This window comes from Drosophila innubila (genome assembly GCF_004354385.1).
Source record: "Drosophila innubila isolate TH190305 chromosome 2R unlocalized genomic scaffold, UK_Dinn_1.0 1_C_2R, whole genome shotgun sequence".
NCBI lineage: Eukaryota > Metazoa > Arthropoda > Insecta > Diptera > Drosophilidae > Drosophila > Drosophila innubila.
In genome coordinates this window covers 6,431,439-6,448,002 of record NW_022995374.1, presented here as the reverse complement: position 1 = coordinate 6,448,002, position 16,564 = coordinate 6,431,439, and the positions used below count along the sequence as shown (strand labels likewise).

At 35.9% G+C, this 16,564-nt stretch overlaps 1 protein-coding gene across 1 annotated transcript; it reads right to left on the bottom strand.

The window, feature by feature from the left end:
* Window positions 1–235: 235 nt before the first annotated feature.
* LOC117784598 (sodium-dependent neutral amino acid transporter B(0)AT3) lies at window positions 236–16,038 on the bottom strand. Its single transcript, XM_034622387.1, has 9 exons — window positions 15,567–16,038; window positions 8,162–8,476; window positions 6,576–6,808; window positions 5,940–6,517; window positions 5,288–5,435; window positions 4,539–4,900; window positions 4,305–4,467; window positions 4,041–4,244; window positions 236–2,622 (listed from the first exon to the last, which is right to left on the bottom strand). The coding sequence occupies exons 2-9, from the start codon at window positions 8,427–8,429 to the stop codon at window positions 2,335–2,337; spliced, it is 2,244 nt and encodes a 747-aa protein (XP_034478278.1). The 5' UTR covers window positions 8,430–8,476; window positions 15,567–16,038; the 3' UTR covers window positions 236–2,334.
* Between the last annotated feature and the right edge of the window lie 526 nt (window positions 16,039–16,564).

The window sequence follows — 16,564 nt, the reverse complement described above, 5'->3', positions numbered from 1 at the left end:
AGCTCACTTCCAATTGCGCTTTATCAGCAGTGTCAACAGAGGGCGCTGTGGAAGTTTTCAAAATGAATCTGTAACGGTCAACATGTCAACAATAAATTTTATAAAATACATTATATTACTTTTATTTGGGATTAATAAGTGGTAAAAGCATAAAAAATAAAACTTTAAATTGTTTTCTTACTGAAGCCATTAAGCAAAAATAAATCGGTTCCGTAGAAAAAGAAAACACTTGATATTCGTTTTGCTCTTCTTCAACTTAACGCACTATTCATGAAATATGTTTATTAATTATAATTACCTGCGTATATCATAATAATGTTTCACATAAGTAATTTCTCTTTACGTTAAATACAATCAAAATTTACACGAGTCCATCTATTCGCATAGTTTGCTTTGATCTTAAGCACTACGACAATATTTGATATACAATATTTATTGTTATATTTTTTGTTTGTATGTTAAGTCATAAATAGGTGAAATAAATTATACAAATCGGTTATCGGTTGGTTTATTGGATAGCGTGGATATGATGTGAGGGATAACTGTGGTTTCACTCTTCTTCTTCAGCTAGTTCCAGTCGGTGACAACAGATTTTAATTATGTACTTAGCTATATTTATCGTAACTATAACTCTCTTTCTCTATCGGTTTTGCTCTCGCACCAATAACCTGTGTCTTCGGAAGGTACATTAATAGAACATATGGGAGGTATTACTGTACCACCAGCATATATAACTAATAGCAAACAACTGACTGAAAGGAAAATACTGCTATTAAAATCGCATCAAAAATTAAATAAAAAATACTCTGTATAGACTTGAGCCTATCGAAACTGTCAGCTCGTTAGCTACGTTCTCAAATCTCTCGAGAAATACAATTTTTCAACTTTTCTTTTAATATTAGTACTTTTTATGTCTTATTGTCTTCAACATTTTCCGTTTATTTGAAAAAATTCCATTTTCTTTTGATTTTAGGAAATTCAATCGAGTTTTTGGTATGAATTGTTTATATCTGTATTAAAACCTGTTCCGGAAACCGAATTTTAATTATGTGATTATAGAAAATTCTAATGTGAAATTAGGTGAATGATGAGTTTAGTCAGAGATTAATGCCGCTTAATAACTATTCAATTATTCATAACGCTTCTCATGTTTTTCGTCTTGTAATAGAACTTTACAACCACTAAAACTATTCACAGCAGATTTGTTTTTTCTTTTCGTTTTGAATATAAGAAAATACTTTGAGTGTGTGAGTGTGTAAAAAGAACTGAAACTAAACTGAACTGAACTAAATGTGGCTAGAGTAGAATGTTAAGATTGTAGGTATTGAAGCAAGTGGCTGCAAGTGACAGAAACAGTGTTGGAAAACTCAATTTGTTGATGTTACGTTTACTTAATATTACATTTTTAGGATATTATTTAGAATATCACATATTCCATTTTGTTTGTCTATATTTCTTATTATCATATAATTCTATGTAAGTGTGTATTTTTCCGTACTATTTAAAATCAATTTGGTATATTTTTTGTTTTGTGTTTGCAGTTAACAACTGAACTAGAATTTCTCTTGTTAATATTTCAACTTGTTTATCATTCTAATTATTATTAAAATAGTTAATATATATAAATATACAATACATATACATATATTATATATTATTTTATATAGAGCTAAACTGAATATATTTGGGTGTCATACATAAGTTCAACTTGAAATAATGAGACTAATAATGAGTTAAACTCGTGGAAATGCGTTTGTTATAAATGTTTCTTTTGGTTTCTACAAAGCGTCTTGCAATTAAAGTTCTTTCGGCTAGGCAGGTTTACAACTGGGTTATATATAGTATATATATATATATAAGTAAATAGGGCTTAAAACATACACAAATACAGTTTTAATTGTGATTAACAGTTAAAGCCTTAAACACTTTTCAACTAAATGCTACGGCAACAAAAATAAAGTTAAACCTTTTCAAACTTTCCTTAAACCCGTTTTTAGTTCAATTGTAGCTCATTGTACATAGTGTGAGTGTGTGTGTATGACAGTGTGTGTGTGTGTGTTTGTAAAATGTGATTTTAACAATTTTTATATATCGTTTTTATCATGTTATTTTCATTTGCAAACTTTTACTTAACTTTAAGATTTGTTATTTTTTAATTATAAATTATTTTAAAATACTTAATTTTAGTTTATATAAATGTTTTGCGCTTTCACTAAGCGTCTGATTTATATAGTGTATTAAGTATATTTATTTGTATATACCTATTACTTGCCCTTGCCATCATGCAACCTTGCAACCTTGCAACCTTGCAACCTTTCGACCTTGCAACACTATCTACACATCATAGGCGTCCTTTTTGTAGTTCTGCTTTCTGCTTGTTGGCACATTTAGATGATTGCTGCCCATTTTGTTGAGGGGCGTTGTTGCGTTTGTTTTTGTGTTTATTGTTGTTGCTGTTGTTTTTCCAGTTGTTGATGTTGTTGTTGTTGTTGGACGCATCATCATCATACGCATGGTCATTGGCTTATCCTCCTCTTCATCGTCGGAGAAGTCACTCTGAGTCTTCACATGACCTCCTAACGCTGGCCCACTGAAGTCATTCTCATCATCCTCATCATCGTCCTGTGGGTACAAACAATATAATAATTAATTAAACACATTACAAATTATATTAATATTATTTCAACAACTATAAAAAAATAACTTAAAATACGTAGATATTTATTATTAAACAGAAACAAGACTAAAAGCTAAAATTACACAGCTCTTAGATAGTATAAAAACTTATTGTAATCTCATTAAAAGCTATACCTCAAGAGCTTCTGTAAGGAACTAACAACAATACAAATACAAAGACAATAAAAACAAAGGGAATGACAATCAAAATGATGGAAATTTGAACAGAATTATAAATGTTTTAATTTATATTTTTCTAATCAATATACATAAATTTACTTTACCTTCTTGTTTTGCATTACTGAACCGTCTTTTAGGCCAGAGTTGCTAGCCTGTCTGTCTATCTGTCTGACTGCAGCCTAAGTCTAATCATTGAGCCTGGTCTAAACTTTAAGTTAGCTTCGTAATCAAGTTAGTTTTTTAAACATTTGCACTAAACTAATTGCTGGTAAATAATTGTAATTCTTGTTCTTTGTTCTTGTAAAGAAGGCGCTGATGAATACGAATTCCAGTTATTCGATAGATACGAGATACATTTAAATGGCATTGCAATTGTATTTTGGGTTTTGTTTTTTTTTTTGCTAGTTAATATGCTGTGCGTTTTGTTTATAAATACTTGTTTGATTTTCTTAGTTCAAATCGGTTCTATAATGTGTGAGCATTTATTTTTCTTCATCTTTATTTTATTTTAATTTAAATTTTCCTTTTTCTTTTTTTTGGAATTTCTATAGTCAGGCAGACGGCATGTGAAATTTCGCATTGTCCTCAACTGCGTGGTGTCAGGCGATGCAACGGGTTTACTTTTAATATTAAGTTAGGATTCGGGTATTTAGGATAATTAAAACATTTTTTAGTTATAGTTTTAGTTTTGTTCTAGTTCTAGTTCTGTATGAATGAGTGTGACGTAAAAAAGAGAGAGAGAGAGGAAGAAGAGAATTGAGAATTGTGTGATTAGCAGCTGTCTTATGGTGGTTATGGTGGTGGTTGAGTGGCTGAGTGGGAATGACAGGACAACATAGAACTTACTTCAAAGTCTCCAATTGTGAAGCGTGTCGCCGCTAATGAATCTTGCGGTGGCATATCCGGACTCAAATTCTGATAGACATTGAGCGTGATGGATGTTAATTGAATATTGATTTTGATTAAGAATTTGAAGCATTTGGTTTTTGTTATTGGTTACAGAGAGAAACAAGCGTAAATGTGTGGGTGAATCGTTGAGTGAGAGAGAAGACACAATTAGTAACATTTATAGAGTGGAAAAAGAGAATCTTAGCTTAAGTTCAAACAACAACACAACTAATTACTTCACTAAACTGATTATAAATCCCGCCCAAACAGTTGAAATTAGCCCCAAATAAACTCACATCATCATCGTTGTCAATCATTTCCTTGGTGGAGGCGGTCGTCTCATTGCGTCGTATCGATCCCTGGTGTATGTCCAGATCCACCTTGAGGCACTGGAAGCTGCGCATGAGGAACACAATGGGCATGGGCAACACACCGGCCAATATCATGGCCAGAGCAACGCCCATCACCCAGTTGGGATAATTCTTTTGCTCAACAATACCCTGTAAAAAATAAGAAAGCATTAGTAATATATATAGAACAAGAACGATCGAGAGCTGTACCAGATCGGCATTCCAGGCACCGTATGTAGGATTACGTATGACCATAAAGACCACAGACGAGATCAAAATGCACACCATGATAACTGGGCCAATGTAGCGCCAGGTAAGCTGCCAGTAAAGGCCGGGTCTGTAGCCCGTCATCTGATAGATATCCTCAGTAAAGCTGGAAATGATATCAAATAAGATTGTCAGAGTTGCATCTTCAAGGAGTTTCCTAGGGGTTTCAGTACTTACCGTTCGTGACCGTAAACAAATATAACTGCAATCATTTCCATTAAGGCGACAACAACCAAACCGATTGTACCGGCAAAAGAGTCAAACATCTTGAGCCAATACTCGCCGGCACCTGTGCAGAAGATGAAACCGACAATAAAGCAGAATAGACATACCACACCAGTGACATGTTGTTTCTTAACCCGCTTCACGATGTCTATGTCGAATAACGTGCACAGCATGCCCTCGAGTATTCCGATCTGTGATCCCAATCCAAGTGATAGCAACATGGTAAAGAACAGCACCGCCCAGAACGGTGCTCCGGGCAGCTCGACAATTGCCTGGGTGAAGACAATGAAGGCCAAGCCAGTACCCTCAGCAGCCTAAAAGGAAGAGAGAGAAAGAATGTTATGAGTATGTTATGAGAATGTTATGGGAATGTTATTAATATGTTATGGGAATGTTATGATAGTGTAAATCAATCAACAAAATAAAACACTAGAAATAATCAATTTTTTTTTAGTTTTCTTTTTTTCTTTTATCCAAAATATGTTATTACATTGTAATTTAATATAAAAAAAACAGTTCCAGGCTATTTTGAAGATTCATTCCATTTCAATTGAAATATCGTAAGTTTTAACATTTACTATCACCAACTCTCCATTAAAATGTAGTTAACTATGTTTTTAAAAGTAACCGATCATTTAAGGATCATTTCGTTTAAATGAAATATCCCAACTTAAGTAGGGATAACACCGTTAAATACTTACATTGTCCAGCTCCTTTTTGAGGCTGCATTCACTAAGCTGCAATGCGTTGAATTCGGTGCCATTGATCTTCTGCATCGCCGACTGATATTCCTCACTAGTCGCATTCTTGAACGGCAGCAGAGCATGCTTCACCAGAATTTCAATATTGCTAAATCAGAAGAGAGCAAAAATAGGTCAGTTAAAGTCGCTTATAACCAGTTATGCATTGGACAATACTTGGGGCTGGCTCATTGGGTCAACACAAAGAGTTCAAGAGCAATTGTAAATAGTTGAAAGAGGGCAATGGAAATACTGGGAATCGCGAGGAGGAAAGAGGTATGGATTGCAGAAACCTGTGCAGCGCCCATTAATTGAAACAAATTGACAACAGACAGCGTATCGATTGGGCTATCAATGGGCAAACAAACAACTAATATAGAGTCGATGCTAAAGATAGACACAAAGCCGCCGCCTGCCGGTTACAACTGGTCAGCGATTGGAATGGGACGGTCTAAGTGACCCCACCCAGTGCGCTGATGGCCATTGATGCGTGCTGACGATGATGATGACGACGATGATGATGAAGGTGAACTTGCAGTGACCCCACAGAACCCAACCCTAAGCCATGTCACAATCAGTGCTCGCAACTGGGAACTGAGAACTGGGAACTCACCCGGCCTCACAGCGATCCACATTGACTGTGGCCTTGAATCCGAGTATGGCAAAGATGACGACACTCGCATAGATGGCGGTGACCGCATTGCATACGGAAACCAGCAGCACGTCCCGGACGCAGTTGTTCTTGGGCGTATTGTAGCTGCCAAACGCAATCAGCGAGCCAAAGGCCAGGCCAAATGAATAAAACACCTGTGTAGCCGCATCCAGCCAAACGGTCGGCTCCAGCAGCTTTTCCACCTTCGGTGTATACATGTGCATTAAGCCGGCTCCGGCTCCTCGCAGCGTGATTCCCCGTATGAAGAAGATGGTAAGCACAATGTACGGGAAGAGGGAGGTGAAGTAGACCACCTTGCCGGAACTCTGAATGCCCTTCATCACAATGAAGAAGACAATAGTCCAAGAAAGCAGCAGGCACAGCACAATCCACCACTTCAGACCACCGGGCTCATCCATCGATGGTGCCGCATCCAAGGTGGTGCGATACCAGAAATATGTTGTCTCCGACGATTTGGCACACTCCTCCACCTCAAAGCCGGTGCCATTTAGCGGACAACTCGACCAGGGCAGCGGATACTGTTAAATAGAAAGGATTATTAAATATATAGAGTATTTAAATCGAGTTGAAACTTACCCGAAAACTGTTGAACAGATAGTAAAAGACCCACGTGATGATCACATTGTAGTAGAGTGCCACAAATAGTGTCACAATACACGAGGAAATGCCAATGCCGCCCAACCAGGGATGGATAGTGTTCCACACACCCAACGCACCCAATCGCATACGCTGGCCAATGCCCAGCTCGATGAGGAACAGGGGAATGCCCTCCAGTATCAACATTATCATAAATGGTATCAGAAATGCACCTATAACAATACCATTCATTTAATTAAAAATGTATCTAATTTTATCTTACTATTAACTAGTTCCTAATCAATTAAGATTTCGGTTAAGATTTGACAAAGTTATCACATTTTGAAGTTTTTGGAAATGTGCCAAGGGAAGAATATGGAAGAAATTGACAGTAAAGGTAGAAAAATTAGGTTTTCCAATTTTGTTGCAGAATGAAAATAGAGGCCAAATAATGAAAAAATTTACAATCCGGAAGGAAATCGGTTAAGATTTGACAAAGTTATGACATTTTAAAGTTTTTGGAAATGTGCCAAGGGAAGAGTATGGAAAAAATGGACTGTAAATGTAGAAAAATTAGGTTTTCCAATTTTGATGCAGAATGAAAATAGAGGCCAAATAATGAAAAAATTGACAATCCGGAAGGAAATCGGCTACACTAAAAAAAAAGACCAACTTCTAAAATCAAGAACATTCATCTGAGATATTTTTTGTTCTTAAAATAAGAACATTTTAAGACCATATTATTAATACTTAGAGTATTAATCTTAAAAATCAAAGCTCTTAATACAGTCTATTTATCTTTGATTACATTTGTAATTTAATTAGAATCCAAAGGGGGTTGAAGCGTGGAATGCGTCTTCCGTAGAAGTGCGTTGCTTGGCAGGTAGGCGTGACTCGCCCACCGACGGGGCCAAGGTTCACAATTAAGCCCTTCCGGCCGGCGCACAAATAATGTGTAAATCCCCTAATAAAAACCCAAACCCTACCCCAAACAAGTGCAGTTCATTCACGAAACGTAAGCTATGCAATTAGTGTACATTAAATCACATAATGTTATTGTCAAAGCAACCCAGTTGATTAGCAATAGCAGGCGCTCATGATATTGAATATTTCTGAAGTAGAGAGACAGGAGCGGACTTGGCGCGAAATGGGCCCAACGGACAAGAGACATTTGAGGTATAAGGCAAACATTTTTCTGTCAACCAGAACTCATAAAGTAGCAATAGCTTAAAGTTGTAGGTATTTTCGCATTTTCAACCACTTTAAATTTATTTAATATTAAAAGATCTTAGGCGAACCCACAGCTAAAAATACTACTGCTTACAAATCCGCTACTGGACTGAGCTTCCACTGAAGTCAATTTAATTAATGTTATTATCAAGGCTTATTGACTTTAGTTGCCACTGAAAGTGGAATTAAGTTTGTATTTTGGTAGTGGAACGGATCAAAGGGCCATAAGAGTTGTCATCGGGTTGTCAAGCGCTGACAAAGTGCATTGATCGCAGAAATACATGTTATCTGAGATATGATTACATACATATGTATGTACCTATATTATTATAGGAATATATGGATGTTCTACTTACCGCCACCATTCTGTTGGCAAAGGTAGGGAAACCGCCAGATGTTTCCCAGTCCCACGGAATATCCAATAATACTGAGAAAGAACTGCATCTTGCCACTCCAGGCGGCACGATCCGGCTCACCAGGAATGTCCACCGATTGCACTGAATTCCGTTGAGGTGCGGTTAAAACAATGGTCACCCCGTGGGTGCCATCGCCCCTGGCTCTCGTGTTCAGTGGCGCCATCTCGTGGCCGTTACGCGGTGCATCAATTATTTTAGTGGCAGCCATCAACGCTGGGAGTTAACTGCCCTTTCCTTGCAACGGTGCCGTCTTCACTGTGAAGCGCAATAAAGAACTGAATTAGCATGCTTCATATGTTATGTAGTAAATTTCGATAGTTTATTGTCGATCGGCATGAATACACAGGACATGACGTGCTTAATTCATACAAAGACAAAGCTATGAGAGTTCCAATATTTCCATAAGTTTTCAAGGGACAAGTATGAAGAACATGATATTTTTTTAAGAAATTTAAATTTACGTAAATTAAACAAGGATATTATAAGGAAATGGAATTTGGATAAGATTTAAAAAAAATTTCCAAAAAGTATGCAATAAATTAGTAATTTTCAACTAAAATAAGTTAAAAAGCAGTATTAATTAAGAGAGCATCTCAGATTCCCATTATATTCTCATTTTTACATTTCATAAAATTCTCTAATTGCCTACATATAGTATAATATACATTTTTCTCTTAAACATATTATGTTAGAGTATCGACAATTTTTTATTTTAAATTTATAGACTTCTTAGACAGCCCAGACTTTTTTAAATTTAGGCGAAAATTAAACTCGAAACCATGTAATAAAATTTTCTGTTTAAAATGTTTGAAAAGTCTATCTTATTTCCGGTAATTTCTAAGATTGTTGTACTATGTATTCATGTAGCTTGAAGGTATTTGATGAACCTTCCAACTGTTTGATCAATAAGGTAGCAACAGTCCACGAGTGTGTATAAATTTGTGTGTGTGAGTGTGTAAATGTATGTGTCTGTATATATGCCAAATATGCTATAGCTAGTCATTTTCGTGGCACGTCCTTGAGCTGGCTTTCAAGTGGTTGGTTGCGTGTGGGTGGATGGATGGATGGATGGATGGTTTGTGCCCTGCTAGGTAACTGAATTTGTAGCCTAATTGTTTGGCCATTATGGAAATTTTTTGCTCTGTTTATTTACTGTCAACTTTTTCTCTTTTTTTTTTTGTAATTTCATTAAGTTTACGTATTAAGTTTACGGGGGAGCGAAACTATCATATTTATGAGCTTGCATTTACCACAAACAATCCACAAACAATTTAAGTGCACCACACACTCTCTCTGTCTCTTTCTCTGAGTCATTTCTTCTCTCTTATTAATCTACTAAATGTCAAGAGTTTTCCATGGCAGAGAATGAGAAGGTCACAGCTAATTAAACTGCAACACAGACATACATATGTACACTATACACAATGTGTATGTTTCCTTATGTGCATTCTAAAGCAGTTTAGCAGCAACTGAAATAGTTTTAAAGTCACTGAACTGAAATCAACAGAATGTGTGAGGCTTAAATGTAGACATTTGTATACCCTGTAAAATAAATTTAAAGAAGCACATAAAAATAAATAAATAAAAATGTAGTTTTTGAAAAACATTGAAGAAATTCTTTTTTTAGTTGAACTAAAAATTACATTTAAGTTATTTTTCACATACATAAATTCATAAACAATACATATTTAAAATTTCCTTTAACATAATGTTGGCAATATTTTTGAAAATTTGTTTTATTTTGTACAGCTTATATTTTACTACAGCTTATTATTATCATATTCTGCTAATTTGATCACATCTCATAAAATATGTAAAAGCTGTTCAAGAAACTGTTCTTAGTGCTAGTTATAGGGTATGCATTAGTTGAATTCACTCTATTTTACCTTCCCAAGAAAAGTTAGCAAAGGGAAACAACAGCTGAGTTGACAAAAAGACAAGTCAGAGCTGTCTACAGGGTATCTGCTAGTTGTCAATTATTTTGATAATTAATTGCTGTACGTGTTGCACAGTGTTAAACCCCCAAAAAGTGTTGCAGAAGGTCGTTGCAAATGGTCAGAGTGAAAAGCAGGAAAGCAAAAGCACACACACACACACAAAGACAACCATTTAAACACGTTTACATACACGTGTCTGTGTATTCGTGTGGTGTGCTATTTACTTGGAGGCTCGTCTCGACTGCTGACGTAGTAAATGTCGCCAACGAAAGTTCGCAGCAAGCGGAAACTACAGCGTGGGTGAAAGAGAAAGGCAGTAAGAGAGTGAGGGAGAGAGAGCAAAATAGGGAGAGAGCAGCTGTGCAGAAGAAGAAGAAACAGCAGATGCACAAACGAAAGAGAAACTCACCACAAAATGTCAAAAGCGAAAGAGTGACAGAAAGAGCGGAAGAGTGAAAGAGAAGAAACTAAAAAGCTGTCTGAAAAAGCTTTTTAGCGTCCTGCTAAGGCAGACATTTCATTGATGGCACTGGGCGTATATAGAATGTATGTATGTGTGTGTGTATTGGTTTGTGGGTTTTTTAAGTGTTTTGGGTGCTTTGTCAGTGCGCCCAACTTGGCGTATACGTAATGCGCTATGACGTCTTTGGCTGCCTTTCAAATGGCTAGCGGCAACTGCGTATTTTGTAGATGCTCCAGCATGAGGGGTATTTTGAAGAGGGCAATGGTATGGAGGTGGTCGAGGGTGGTGCAATTGTAAATATTTATTTGAGTTATAAAATCAACTGACAGTTGCAAAAAGCCACAAGCTGCAACCAGAAATTATATTCCCGGACACTAATAAAAGACTCGAAGCGCAGCGCAGTTGAATTCAATTGTGCGGCAGGAATTGTTCCTTTCTCCTCTCTCCCCCTGCCCCTACCCTTACGCCATTACCCCGTAATGGCACTCTTGACCTAGTCGGTAAGTTGCTGATTCCGGTTTGTTTTTATCTATCTCTATCACTGTTTCTCTTTCGTGCGTTGTTGATTACACAATCCAATTTATGTTACGTAAAACTGTGTGTGAAAATATTTGTCCTGTGTTGTCCTGAGCTGTTGCTATTGTAGTTGTTGTGGCTTAACACTGATTTCTACGTCGCAATTCATGTTGTTGGTGTTCTTTCTTCATGGCACCTGGCATTTGACCCATGCTCACTTTTAGCTAGGCGCCCCTTTCTGCCGACAATTCTATATATAAATCCCAAGCTGTCAGTTGATTTTTGCTCTTGCAGGACATGTCTGGCCCTGGCCCTGGTCCTGTCAACAGCTACCTCTCGATGTAAGCGTGTGTGTGTGTGTGTGCTAAGTGGTCTGCAACACAATACTTAAACCATTTTTGTAGGATATTAAATAATAATAGCCATGCGTTGGCGTCTAACAAAGGCTAATGAGACCAATTGTTTGTCCTGCTGAGTTATGACTTAAGTAGCAGCTTGTTACGCTCAAATAGATAGCTAAGTAACACTCCCATCTCCCACTTCTTCGTCCATCTCTCTTAGAACTCTTATATAACCGCATTGCAATGCACATACAATAATTTCACAAGAGCAAGGTAAACACGTTGCCTGCGACCTTAGACAAAAATACATTTTAAATGAATGGAAATCTACCAAAGCGAGCCCAAAAACGACGCTACTTCTATATATATCATACACACTCGCAGACGAACACACACACACACACACACACACACGCACACACACACATGCATTGACAATATAAAAGCTTGCCATTTGTGCGTTTGTATTGGTGTCTTTTTCGGTGCGCTTTAACTTAAACCCCCGAATAAAGGACAACATGAAATTGCGTCGTGCCAAAATGTTATTGAAAACAAGCTGTAAGAGCGTGAGAGTTTAGCGTGCATTGCTATCAAATACCCTGTCTTAATTATCGATTAAATATTAGTTAAGAATATATGTCTTAATATTATTTGTTTATAACAATAACTTGAAAAGAATAATTTAAAAGTAAATGGTGTCACAGTCAATATAAGCTTTGTATTTTTAAACTATATTTTTCTTTCCGCATTTTTTTAGGAGAAAAAAACTAATCTATATTTTTGTCTCAAAATTAAACATTTCGTCTAAAAATGGCTCAAGAGTCAAAATTTGTTCAATTAGTGTAATAACGACATAAAGTTTCTTAACGTATTTATCTGTATATATAGATATATGGATAGATTGATTTATTTTACAATTCAAATTTCTTTACAAAATATTTCGAACTCAATTTTATTAAAAATTAATAAATACATAGTAATATGTTTATTGCTAATGTACTCAAAATAAAGATTTAAATAATCTAAAATATATAGATAGCAAATGTTGTGTAAGATAGTAAATATTGTGTGTTAAGAATAATTTTACAATTTCAATATCTACCCAAGACTTGTAAATCCGACAATTATAATTTATATGAAAATATTCATTTAATTGTAATTTTTTTCTAACTATTATTCAGATAGTTTCTCTAATATTTTTCTTAATTTTATATATTCTTATTAGCTTTTTCCGAAATGACTAAGATTATTAGTTAAGCTAAATAAGCTGTGTTATTCCATTTGGTCACATTTCCAATTTAATAGCTTTACCTTTTATAGTCAGTCGGTTTAATTGCTGTACATATAGGGTTTACTTAGACTGTATAAAAACTATACCCCTTGCTTAGAACAACTGCTGGTTACAGGGTATATCAAGTTCATCCCCCTTGCAAAGTAAGGCCAGAGAGGGAGAACTGCTTTAATGCTGCCGACTCTAACTCTAGCAAGTTTAAAGTATATAAAATAAAAAACAAAAACACAGAAAAATATATGGCACATAAAGGGTTAACTAGAGTAGAGTATAATATGGCGTGATAGCCGACCAAATCGATAAGCGAATTGAGGTAGTCGGTCTATATAAAAGATAGGGAAGAAGACTGTCGGGGAATGTATTTAGTTCTATTCTGCATAATTCATGCAGTTTGGCTGCCAATGAAAAGCATTCAATTCATGCAATCGATTTGCACGTTTTATGGCTTTTTTGGATTTATCGTTGTTGTTGCACCACCCTAACCCTCCGCCATCCAGCTCCTAGCACACTAACAGTGGATACACTTGTAAACATTCCCAGTGAGGCAATTTGCCCCTCGTAACAGTTCCCTTAAAATATTAATATATGCAAATATGTACTTATTTTCAGCTCTTCAATTTTACAAAATTTCTTGCATCTATTTTTAGTCAACAACATCCGCATTTTTGGCATTTGCCATGCTCTAATTCGTTTACAACATGTTTTTCAATATTCAGTGTGGTTCAGGAATCATTGGCAGAAATCTTTTGGCTTTTGAACTTGTAAAACATTTCAAACATTTGCTTTACTGACCGTGGAAAAAATGGCGGCGAATCAATTTTTTTTATTTTTTTTTTTTTGGATATTTGAGCTGTGAAAATTCAAGTACATCAGCAACTTCTACTCCCCCACCGTCTGTCTGTGGTCTGGCCTTGATTCAGCCAAGTCGCCGCCTTGCTTCCTCGAAATCCATGTTAGTTTTTGTCAAAACTGCGTCCGAAGCTAATGTGGCATGGATTGGGCTGGAATGGGCTGGAATGGACTGGTTGGAGCCACTTGGCTCTGCTTTAACTGCTTTTGCAGCTCCATTCAGTGGTTTTGTATTACAATTCGCTTTGTTTATGCATCCCTAACCCTGGCCTGATACGAGTACAACTAACTCAGCTCTTATGTAAACAACTTGCCCCCAATTGTTGGAACATGGAATATGTATAAAAAAATATCTTAATTGATGCACTCAAAAAAAAAAAATTGTACTCCAAAGTCTAGAATCTTTTTTATCTTGAAAATAAGACAACCTTTTTATTTAGTTTATCTACTTTATTTCTCGACGTACTTTTTAAACGAAATTTCGAAGCTTTTGGACCAAATTTATAATTTTAATTCATTATTTTTTATGTACTGTATCATAACTTAAATGTTAGTGTCTTTTAACTTGTTTGTAACTTTTTTAATTTATAAGAATTTTGAATATATAATTATTTTACTATCCACCCATTGAAAGTTTGGTGTAACTCAGCTGTTTATAATGTTTAAACATCAAACGATCTCTTAAAAACCTTTATTATGCGTCATTATAAAGCAGCTGATATATGCACGACATTCCTTAATCAACAAAGGTATACAAAATATTGCAACATGAATCACATCAATTCATCAGGTCGACAGATGCACTATTTCAAATAGCCCAAAAATCTAGTGCCTTATTTGGAGGTCTCTCTATATACTCTATATACTTTCGCTCTCGCAAGAGATTGTCAAATAAAGAGAGGAAGAGAGAGAGAGAGAGAGAGAAAGAAAGATAGTGAGGGTGGATACATGAGCAGATGGGGGAGCGGAAAACTGGCATTTGTCAGGGCCAAAACACAATCAGCCAAGCACAAAGTTCACTTTCTTGTTTTTTTTTTTTTTTGGCATGGCATCAACTGTTGGGCGGTTGATGCTGCTGCTTCTAGCGTGGACACGGATACGTATATGAGGAGGGGTTGGCATGGATCTGAGCTTTTTTCTTGTTGGTTTTTGCTTTTTTGGGCAGAACAACCCCCAGCCAATGCCATTGCCAGCCTCAATGCAATTTCCCTTCACCACACTAGGAAGATGAGAGCAATTGAGCAATCGAGCGAGTGAGAGATAGAGAGAAAGAGACAGAGCGAGAGAGATATAGAGAGAGTGGGAGAAAGACAGAGCAGGCGTGAAAAGTTTGTGAAGAAAATCCATATATTTAGATATATTTCTCAGCAAGAAATCTGTTTATGTTTATGGGTTATGCAAAAATCAATCACATCATATTATACCCAATTTCTGTTTAAATTTGCAACAAATCACAATCTGTTGTTGTTCTTTATTGTAATTGTTGTCATTGTTATTATTATTGAGCTTCAAGAACACACGTGCTGTTGCCCCATTGAGGCATATACATTTGTACATATTTTTTGTGCCTTTTTTCTGTTTAAAAATGACAGAAAAAAGCATCGTTCGACGTGCAAACTGAGCAAATAATTAACATGAGAATATTCGCTGATTGTTGATATTGCATTTAGAAATTGTTTATGCACAAAAATGCAGATTTCAATTGAGAATTCCGGAAAAATGTCAAACGGAACATGAAAAGGAATCGCAATGCAACAGAAATAACATTTCGGAACACTCGAATGAAGCACGTGCATCCTTATTGTATATGTATGTGTGTGTAAAGGTGTGTAAGGGTGTGTATGGTAGTGTGTGTGTATGTGTGCGTATGACCGCGTGTAAATCTGTTATGTGCGCAGGACACGTCAGGATAAAAGTCCTGACAATTCCATGCGAACTCGAAACGTACCAAACTTTTTGTTGGCTTAGCTTCTTTAAGGGCGGATTTTTTCTCACACAGACACAAAGGACACAATCGCGCGGTATTATGGAATATCTTTAGATCGTTTATTATTTAACCTTTATTCCTGCGCTTTGACAATTGCCAAGCTCTGTGAGAGAAACTTGTTGGAATTTCTTGTATGCACTTTGCACTAACACACACACACGCAAATTCCAAAAATTCTATCACGAAAATTTGCGTTAAATTTTCTATGATTTTTTTTTTTTTTGCTTAGTGTTTTTCACGGAGCTTTGCTCAATTTTCACGACCGTTGCTTTGTGCTTTCCGTTGTAAACTGATTTGCTTGGCGCCGTTAAAAGCCACGAGTTCTATGGGGTGCATTAGTCGATTTACTCGATTTCATTCGATAGCAACGTGAGAAGCTCACATCGTTTCGCTGTGGTGAAAAGCGTACAGAAAACCACCACCGCCATCACCACCACCACTACTATCACCTCAATTGACAAGTTTGGGCATTCTACTAGTTAGGGACATGATTAAAATTGTATTTAAAAATAATAATTACATTCAAATAATAATGAGACTCAAAGATTCACTAAACTCAACCATTACTTCATGTCTTTGTGTGTGTTCGTGTGTGTGTTGGTAAATGAATCAGGACTCAGGGGAGTTCAAAGCTGTTGGAATGCCGCATATATTTAGAGAGAAAAGTGGAGAGAGAGTTCAAATTGAAGAGAATAATATATAAATATTTAATTTTAATTTAAAATAGTATGAAATAACTAAAATGAGTTAGCTGAAAAATGCTAAGTTTAGTAATTTGAATTTTCTTTTTTATATAAACTACATGTTTTTACATTGTAAAAAATTTTGGAGAGAGAGTAAATGAGATGAGAGGTACTGTCTTAGCACTTAAAGAGAGTGGATGAGAAAGTTTCTGCCTAAATAATTTAATATTATCTAATTAATTTAAAGATTTTGTTTAACATTTAATAGTTTTTTAA